Raw genomic sequence first — 10,247 nt, 5'->3', positions numbered from 1 at the left:
CTTGCTCTCGCTAATAAATAGGATGAAAGAAGTAGTTTAATTGTTACTTTATTTAATTACCGGCTGGCTGATTTGGGTGATGGCATGTTTAAAAGGCTTAGTATTTATATTGCTAAAAAAAGAGGATTTATATTGCTAAAAAGACAGAGGAGAGAGGTGACATGCTGAAAAACGTCTGGATCTTTCTGCCCAAAAAAATCATGCCCATGATTATCCCATTAGATGAGTCAAGCCTGATTTTTTGACCCGGAGGGGCACACAATTTACAATGTAGAATAGGTAAGATAAATATTTCGTGCAAGGTTTGGACCAAGAATTTTTTTTTTCTAGACAACAGAATCTGTGCCGCCCTGTCCATTAAGGCTTATAAGCGGACCAAAATCCAGCAGGCTCAGACCAGGCCCATGGGCTATAGGCTGGCTTAATTTGCTTAGGTCTAGGATTTACAACCAATAATGCCTTATATGAAACACTTTTAAACTCTGAATCCTTACATTTTAGGATAGAGGGAGTAATATATCTTCTCTTTATGCAAACAATCTGCTTACGTTCGATTTCCATTTACCATTACCATTACAGTACATATTTTACCAGATCGCCTTGTGGAAACATTGGACCTGCATACTACAACATCCAAAGCAAAGTAGTAGTGAAAATTAAATGTTCGGCCGCTAATCGTACCCTGTCTACCTGAACTACTTTATTTCTTATATTAATTCTGCATGCATATAGTACTACGTACTAGTAATAACTAACTTGACGCCAGATTCTACATAAACTGGCCTTGCTTGAAACCTGAATAATACATGTCACTGGCTTGGTTCTTTGTTGCACAACTAATCGCCTTCAGGGAAACGACGATGACAGGGTACTTGGTCTTCACTTTCTGGAGGTGCACTGCGACGTTCTTGGCATACAGCTCGAAGAGATCGTCGAGTACGTGCTCGCCGAAGTGGTGCGCGATGAGGGGCCCGATCACGGCCCTGATGGACTTAGCGACGTTGACGCCGCTCTGGACGCCATCGAGCACGAGGTCGCCGTCGTCCTCCGTATCGTCGTGCGGATCCCAATTGGACTCAAAGAGCTGGATGTGGGTGACGTCGAATGCCTGGCTCTGCCTAATCACGTCCCTCACTTCGTCCACAGACGGGGCGTAGAACGGCAGGTTGAAGGAGTCCAGTTTCTCCTTCTCCACACGGCCCTGTGCCATGCATGCAAATGCAATACATCAGCAAGCTAGGGTTCATCGGTTCAGTTCAGGATTTCCTTTGATGGATGATGTTGCACAAGACAAGAGAAGAAAACAGAGCAGACCTCTTTGACGAGGGACTGAAGAGCCTGCCCGAGGAGGCCCCACATGTAGCTGACCTCGCCACGGAGCACGTCCTTGTTCTTCCTGCCGATGAACGCCAGCAACATCTGGCCACCGGACACGAGCTCCCTGTGGCGCAGCCTGAGGAACAGCGAGAAGTCCTCCTGGAACTGCCTCCGGTACAGCGCCACCACCGCCGGCGGCGTGGTCTCCCAGATGTACATGTTGCCCTCGTTGAGGACGGCGCCTCCCGCGAGCTCGTCGGGGACCTTGGAGCGCCACATGAGGCAGTAGGAGGAGTGGAAGAGATGCACGCAGCGGTCCGGGAACAGCCGGGTGTAGAAGGAGCCTGGCAGCCCGGCGACGTAGTACGGCGGCAGCGCGTCCCCCTTGTCCTTGACGGCCAGCTTCTTGAACAGCTCCAGCGACTGGAACACGAGGTTGAAGTCGTTCCCGGGCAGGTCGTTCAGGAAGAACTGCACGTGCGTCGCCGGGGGCTGGCTGCAGCCGGCGGCGGCCATCGCCAGATCCTCTCGGCGGTCGGCGACCGCTCCGAGCACCTCGGAGACGACGAGCAGCGTGTTGGGCCCCGACGAGCAGCCGAGGTCCGCGACGACCATGGCACCGCCGCTGGAGGAGAGCGACGACGCGTGCGCCGCCGCCACGGCCTTGTGTAGCACCGGCCTCGTCTTCAGTATGGACTTCTCCTGAGGAACATGTATAAGCGAGTGTTGAGACGAACATGCATATGCATACAGGTCCTCAGTCATGCGGATGCAACATGAGCAGATCGGCAGAGATATGCATGATGTAGAAGAAGAAGCACAGGTACAGTACCTGAAGCCTGGAGTTGGAGGCGTAGCTGTCCTCGCCGTCGCCCCGGCTCATGTGGAGGTCGCGCTCTACCTTCATGGCTACTAGCTTCACTAACGCCAGGTGCTGTTTTCTGATGAGTGAGAAGCTTGCTTGCTTATCACTCTGCTGTGGTAGTTTGCATTGCAGAGCAGGAGAGGGAGGGGGCTTCTCAATTTATAGGCCCAGCCTGCCAATCAGCACTCATGAGCACAAGCTGAATATTAACACTGATCTGCTGCACTTAACTAACCCAAACTGACGTTGCTTTAGGGTTTAGCTTTTCTCTCCCGGTGTCCATCCTACGTGTCTGGCGTTCAAATCACAGGGCAGCTTCGTCATGCCTTCCATTAATCACCTGGACCCCTTTCTCATTGGACGTTGGTGGTGTCTCAGTTCCAACCCAATCATATCATTATCATATATTCACCAGCATGTGCATATTAGTCACAAACTCAAAAAATATTTTATATATGACGATCAATAGAATCCACACAGGCGTGTTTAATGTGCAGTTCCTTGCCGTCGTATAGTAAATGTACATGTCGCAACGCGTTGACGAGCCGTGTGTGAACAGGAAATGGCATTGGTCCTTTAGGACTGACCATAATCGGGCGATCAATCTGAACCACTTATAATAAGATAAAGTGGTGGTGTGATGCAGATGTTAAACAGAGAAGCGATTTTTTTTCAAGTGCATTTTCTTTACTTACCATAATGCACTTATACGTCCCTCTCTACGATCCCTTATTGGCCCGGGCTCACAAACCATATATAGCAATGGTACAAAGTATGATTCTAAGCGCACGCATCAAGAGCAGGTATTACATCCCTTCCCTATCCCATCGAGAAAGAGAATTAACGAATCCTAAGATAGACAGGGAGAGAAATGCAAGGCCAGAGGCCACTCTTCCTCTGGGTTTTCGCGAGAGAACCAAATCTAAGTTGGTGAAGATCATGATTTGGGCTGGCGTAGCAGTTCCAATATGTATTGAAACAAATGACACGATTGTTTGACAAATCTCCAAGCCGCAAATCGTCTAGGTACGGTGTCATGTGATGAAATAAGTAAATTATGTTACAACATACATGCACATTTTTATAGAAAAGAAAAAAAGACTGATGAACAGCTGTGTGGTTTCTAAAAAAAAATCCCCCGCAAACACCAGTAACAGTATATATTGAATGATAGGTATACATATTGAACAGTAGCAAAGGCTCTCATCAGCTTCTTGGAATTTTAGATGCATGGATAGTGGACGTGTTTTTTTTTCACTAAACGGTGAACAACGCCAAAAAACACTTGAACAACATGTTTTTTAGAACTCTTTTACAGTGGTGGGGTACTTCTTGGTTCCTCTTGGTCCCTAAACAATTAATTAGCGCTAATTAATTTTATGAGTGAAAGGTTAGTATTGTAATTGCGGCCCCCTCCCTCTCCCACGCAACAGCCCACGCACGAACCCCTAGCCCCCACGCCGAAGGGGTACGCGAGGCTGTCGTGCACCTGCAGTCACCGTAGCCCGAGCCGGCGCCGCCACTCCCATGCCCTTGCTCGGCGCCGCCGCTGTCGCCTGCCGCCACCGTCGCAAGAGAGGCCGGTCGGAGGCCGTCGGTCTTCTCTCCTCCCTGAAGCCCCCGCCAGACGCAAGCGGCTCCTGCGCCCTTGCCTAGCGCAAAGGCGGGCCAGCATCGTGTACGAGTTCGCCTCCGACGACATCCCCCTATCAGATTTTACCAGCCCTCGCCACATCACCCTCGCCATCGTGCAGCGCCGCCGCCGTCGGCCGGCCGTCGCTCTCCCTCCTCCCTGGGCCCGAAAGGTTTGTAACCATTTCTTAAAGCTAGTAAACTCACCCCTCATCTCAAGAGTTAACTCTCTTGACTTGAGAACGAGGAAGGGTTGAAACGCCCTAAGCCTTAGTGGCTAACCTCTGGACGTAGGCAAGCCTTGGTGGCGAGCCGAACCATGGGATAAATCATTGTGTCTCTTGTGCTTGATTTACATTACTTGCATGTCATATTGTTGTTGTGGTGATTTCTAGGGTTTCTAGTCGATCTACTTGTGTGTGGTGTTCCTACTACTTCCAGCTCTCGATCTGTGACTACCATACCTGCAGTAAGCTGAGAAATTTCTCCGATCTAAGTTTCCGTTCACTGATTTTGAATTGTGACTCAAAGTTGTCTACAGTTGTGGCAGTGCCGCTGTTCTGGCCCGGCAGTGCCGCAGTTCGGCAGTGTCGCCCGTTAGAGCGGCAGTGCCGCATGGTGAAATTGATAAAAGTTTAAGTGTTTATTTTGACAGGCCTATTCACCCTTCTCTAGGCCAACCAAAGATCCTACAGATATGGGGCGATGGAATACTAAAAATCATGTAGAGTATATGATAAATTCGTCATAACTAGGTAAGGATTATAGGATATGTGTATTTATCTATATCTATATCTATATCTATATCTATATCTATATCTATATCTATATCTATATCTATATCTATATCTATATCTATATCTATATCTAATAATGAAGAGTCAAAATTTTAGTCCATTTAATGGAAACGGGGATCCCGATCTTCCATCAGGTAGAGGTAACTATCGTTGTGGCGGAGAATGACACACCGATCCGGCTTCAGATCGAAAGATCGAACCCTGTAATCTTAGCACCACAACTCCTCTGGTTATCAACCAAGACACGGATCCGGTTGACCTCGCTAAGAAGGATAATCTCTACCTGCGCAATGAACAACACAAGCAAGAACAAGAAAGAAAGCAACCAAATTGCAGATGAATGATTAATCTCACGAAGTTGGGGTCTCACAAACCGATGAACGGCGAAACTGTTCTTGACTGATTAATCTAAGCAATACCCAAAACCTAATAGCGGCGGCGGTGTATGATTATAAAGGTCTTAGGGTCATCGCCTACCCTGGATGCGCCCCCTAATGGGCCCAAACACGATACACGGTCCAACGGACCAAAAGACGGTGTCGCAGCACCCTGGTAGATTCTGGATGCTGACTTATTTCAACGATTCCCGTTGATTCTAAAGGGATTTTGATGTGAGACCACTTGGATTAGCTTCCTTATCAAATTATCTTTCCAACCATATGTGGATCATCAAAAATGAAGTCCGGATGCGTCCTGGGTGACCAGTTTAAGGGAGACTGGTCCTAGAGGCCGAGATAGACTCGAAATCATGTTGGATCGGCCTCCGGTTTCTGTTGGACGTCCTTGCTGGTCATCATCGCCTCCACCACGTCCACTAAGTCCCTCATGACCCTCTCCATTGTTCCTAAGCAAGATAACATCATTAGGTAGTAGTCTATTCTCAAAAGTATGAAAAGGATCGCTTAAGAACGAGCTCACCTCTAAATTGAGTTGACGCATTCGAGCCCGGGTCATTGGACCTTGCATGACGGTTGGAGGATCAGCGGGTACATCCGAAGTGGGTACATCCGAAGGAGTGATGTCCTCATCATTCTCCCCTCTTTAATTTGAGTCGTCCTCGACTCAAGCTCATCTTCTTCTCCCAAATAAGGCTTCAAATCTGCAATGTTAAAGGTGGGACTAACCCCGAACTCGGGTGGCAACTCAAGTTTGTAGGCATTTTTATTTATTTTCTCAATTATCTTATAAGGACCAGCTGCTCTTGGCATTAATTTAGACTTACGCAGCTCAGGAAATCTATCTTTTCTCAAATATAACCAAACTAAATCACCCGGTTTAAGTTTAATTTCTTTTCTACCTTTACTACCAGGAATTCTATACTTTTCATTCATTCTTTCAATATTTGCTTTAGTTGTTTCGTGCAACTTACGAATGAATTCAGCATGCTCTCTAGCATCACTATGTGTTCTCTCAGTGGTAGGTAAAGGCAAAAGATCAATAGGAGCGCGAGGGTTAAACCCATACACTATCTGAAAAGGACTTACCTTGGTGGTGGAATATTCCACCCTGTTATATACAAACTCTACAAGCGGCAAACACTCTTCCCACATCTTCAAATTGCGCTTCAAAATTGCTCTCAACATGGTGGACAATGTTCAATTCACCACCTCAGTTTGTCCATCAGTTTGGGGATGACATGTTGTAGAAAACAGCAGCTTGGTCCCCAATTTATTCCACAAAGTGCGCCATAAATGACTCAAGAATTTTGCATCGCGATCTGAAACAATAGTAGAAGGCATACCATGCAAGCGAACGATTTCTTGAAAGAAAAGGTCAGCAATATGAACAACATCGTCGCTCTTATGACAAGGAATAAAATGTGCCATCTTAGAAAAACGATCAACCACCACAAAAATACTATCCCTCCCCCTTTTAGTCCTTGGCAAACCCAACATAAAATCCATAGATATATTGGCTCAAGGAGTAGAAGGAACAGGAAGAGGCATAAACAAACCATGTGGGTTCAACCGCGACTTAGCTTTTTGACATGTGGTGCACCGAGCCACGTACCGTTCTACATCTCGCCTCATCCTAGGCCAAAAGAAATGTGTGGACATCACCTCCTCTGTCTTCTTAGCTCTAAAATGTCCCATCAATGCACCTCCATGTGCCTCCTGCAACAACAAAAAATGAACAAAGCCAACTGGAATGCATAGGCGGTTAGCTCCAAACAAAAACCCATCATTGATCATAAACTTATTCCATGTATGTCCCTCTCTACAATTTAGCAACACATCCTTAAAATCAGGATCAAGCACATATTATTCTTTTACTGATTCAAGCCCAAAAATCCGATAATCAAGTTGGGACAGCAATGTATATCGTATAGACAAAGCATCAGCAATCACATTATCCTTCCCTTTCTTGTGTTTGATAATATAAAGAAAAGATTCAATAAATTTAACCCATTTAGCATGCCTACGATTCAGTTTATATTGAGAGCGAAGATACTTAAGTGATTCATGATCAGAATGAATAACAAATTCTTTAGGCCACAAATAATGACGCCACATCTCTAAAGAACGGTCAAAGGCATACAATTCCTTATCATATATGGAATAATTCAGAACAGGACCATGCAATTTTTCACTAAAGTAAGCAATGGGTTTACCATCTTGCATCAAAACGCCCCCAATGCCAACTCCACTAGCATCACATTGTAGCTCAAAAGTCTTACCAAAATTTGGAAGTTGCAGCAATGGTGCGTGTGTGAGCTTGTCCTTCAAAGTGTCAAAGGACTGCTCATGTGCCTTTCCCCAATGAATTATCACCCCTTTCTTCGTCAACTCATGCAACGGGGCAGCAAAGGTGTTGAAATCTTTGATGAAGCGGCGGTAGAATCCTGCAAGACCAAGAAAGCTCCTCACCTGTGTGACGGTTTGGGGAACCGGCCAGCTATTTATGGCTTCAATTTTCATCTCGTCCACCTCAATTCCCTATGGAGTTACAACATAGCCAAGAAAAGAAACTCGATCCATGCAAAAGATGCACTTCTCAAGGTTACCAAATAAACGTGCATCACGTAAAGCATTAAAAACAGCACGTAAGTGATCCATATATTCATCAAAAGACCTGCTATAAATTAATATATCATCAAAGTAAACTACCACAAAACGACCAATAAAAGCTCTAAAAACCTCATTCATTAAGCACATGAAAGTGCTAGGTGCATTGGTTAAACCAAAAGGCATTACTAACCACTCATACAACCCAAATTTGGTTTTAAACACGGTTTTTTATTCATCTCCAAGTTTCATTCTAATTTGGTGGTAGCCACTTTGCAAGTCAATCTTGGTGAAAATTATAGAACCACACAACTCATCAAGCATGTCGTCTAGCCTAGGAATAGGATGACGATACCGAATAATAATATTATTGATGGCTCTACAATCAACACACATACGCCAAGTTCCATCTTTCTTCGGAACCAAAAGTATAGGAACAATACAAGGACTAAAGCTTTCACGTACATACCCATGGTCCAAAAGGTCTTGGACTTACTGTTGAATTTTCTTAGTCTCTTCGGGATTGGTTCGATAGGCAACTCGGTTGGGCAAGGTTGCTCCCGGAATCAAATCAATTTAATGCTCTATCCCTCTCATAGATGGCAGCCCCGGGGGTATCTCAGCTGGAAAAATATCCTCATACTCCTGCAAAAGGTTAGTGACAGCAGGAGGCACCGAGCTAACAATATCATCAAGCAAAAACATAGCTCGTTTGCATACCAAAGCATATCAAATATCATCATCAGAAATTTCAGCAAAGTCACATTTTGTTGCAAGCATAACACCACCCTTCAATGTAATCCCCTCGGCCTTAGAATTAGATGTAGACTTATCCTTTTTAGGTGGGAGAATAGAATTAGCAACTTGCTGATTTTTAGATTGAACATCATTCAAACTAGCAGCGTGTTCTCTATCAGCTTGTACAATTTGAGCAGGGGTCAAAGGTACCAAAGTAATTTTCTTTCCTTTATACACAAAAGTATATTTATTACTTCTACCATGGTATGTAGCATCATTATCATGTTCCCAAGGATGACCCAATAAGAGTGAACAAGCTTGCACAGGTACCACATCACAATCAACAGAATCAACATAAGAACCAATGGAAAATGAAACTCTGCAAGTTTGTGTTACTTTTGCTTTTCTAGAATCATTTAGCCACTGAATATGGTATGGACATAGGTGCGGGCGTGTGGTCAAGCCAAGCTTCTTGACCAAATCAGAACTCACCAAATTATTGCAGCTACCTCCATCAATAATGACACGTGCTTGATAGTTGCTAATAACAAAGAAAATCTAGAATAAGTTGTGGCGTTGTAGCTTCTCAGGTTGCTGTACTTGTGAGCCGAGCACCCGCTATACAATGATGCTCCTATAGGTCGCCGTGGCCTCATCACCAAGGACTTCGCCGTCCTCCTCATCTGCATCTTGGTCTTCTTCATCATCAATGTCGGAGGTGCTGATGTAACCATCTTCTGTAGCAATATATACCCGCTGACTTGGGTAGTCCTTCTGCACATGGCCAATGCCATGGCAGCGGTGGCACTGAATGCTCGAAGTGCGTCCCATCGATGCAACGGATGAGGCACTCTTGGTAGGCACCTGCAAAGAATTTTTACCTGAATCTGAAAGTCATGCGGGAGGTGCCTTAGGTGTAGCGGAAACTCCAGAGGCTATTGGTCGTTTGCTCGCTGGTGGTGGTGGCCGAAGAGTGGTTGGCTTGGTCAGCCCCGAAGATGGTGCCGATCGTGGCGTGTAAGTGGTGCTGACCATGCTCTTGCTTTGCTATTCACACCCCTACAATTCCTTTTCTATAAGCATATCAAACTGAAACAACTAGTTGACAGTGTTAAATTCTTTATAATCAACAATGTCCTGAATCTCACGCCTCAAACCCGAATAAAAATGACAAATAGAATCTTCGTTCCCCTCAACAACACTACAACACATTAATCCCTTTTGGAGCTCACCATAGTAATCCTGTATAGATTTATCTCCTTGTTCTAAACGCATCAATTTCTTACGTAAGTCTCTATGATAAGGAGGTACAAACCGATCACACATAGCTACCTTAAGTTCTTCCCACGAACTAGGTAAAGCATCCTGTGCAGCTTGCCCATTCCACCAAATAATAGCAAAATCCTTAAACTCACTAGTAGCTTGTCGAACTCTATGATGCTCAGGCACAAGGTGGGTGCTAAACTTTTGTTCTACTGTCATCTTCCAATCAAGATATCCCTCAGCATCATAATAACCCAAAAAAGATGGTATTGTGAACTTAATCTTAGCATAAGGATCATCAGGGACACGGTGATTATTACCTTGATGGTGGTGGACACCACCCATACCTGTCGTGTTGCGACGAAGACATCGTCGTAATCTTGCTTGTCGGAAGGCTGCTCGATCTATGTTCCCACTGGCATCATGCACCATGTCTTCTGGTAAGAGACCATCGATGTTGCTGCCGGAGACGTCGTTATTGCCCGCCACAAAGGTTTCCAACTCAGTAACCTTGTTGGTTAGCGTGGAAATTCGTTTGTCCAATCTCTCCATGCTGTTGCCAATATTGAGTTCAATGAGTGCGTTAGTGACGGCCTTCCTAATGGCCTCATTCATCCTTTTTTGGGCATC

The 10,247-nt window shown here is 45.3% G+C and overlaps 1 protein-coding gene across 1 annotated transcript; it reads right to left on the bottom strand.

Moving 5' to 3' along the window:
• Nucleotides 1-526: 526 nt before the first annotated feature.
• LOC136472779 (anthranilate O-methyltransferase 2-like) lies at nucleotides 527-2,296 on the bottom strand. Its single transcript, XM_066470486.1, has 3 exons — nucleotides 2,150-2,296; nucleotides 1,315-2,019; nucleotides 527-1,201 (listed from the first exon to the last, which is right to left on the bottom strand). Exons 1-3 carry the CDS (start codon nucleotides 2,222-2,224, stop codon nucleotides 770-772), a joined length of 1,212 nt encoding a protein of 403 aa, XP_066326583.1. The 5' UTR covers nucleotides 2,225-2,296; the 3' UTR covers nucleotides 527-769.
• Between the last annotated feature and the right edge of the window lie 7,951 nt (nucleotides 2,297-10,247).

This window comes from Miscanthus floridulus, chromosome 8 (assembly GCF_019320115.1).
Source record: "Miscanthus floridulus cultivar M001 chromosome 8, ASM1932011v1, whole genome shotgun sequence".
Classification (NCBI taxonomy): domain Eukaryota; kingdom Viridiplantae; phylum Streptophyta; class Magnoliopsida; order Poales; family Poaceae; genus Miscanthus; species Miscanthus floridulus.
This window is presented reverse-complemented; position numbering and strand designations above follow the sequence as displayed.

Bases quoted from the DNA above. Each gene is read 5' to 3' on its own strand.
- LOC136472779 (XM_066470486.1), bottom strand. From the start codon at position 2,224: ATGAAGGTAGAGCGCGACCTCCACATGAGCCGGGGCGACGGCGAGGAC. The intron at 2,020-2,149 runs GTACTGTACCTG...CATGTTCCTCAG, and splicing joins CCTCCAACTCCAGGCTTCAG to GAGAAGTCCATACTGAAGAC. The intron at 1,202-1,314 runs GTCTGCTCTGTT...TGCATGGCACAG, and splicing joins TTCAGTCCCTCGTCAAAGAG to GGCCGTGTGGAGAAGGAGAA.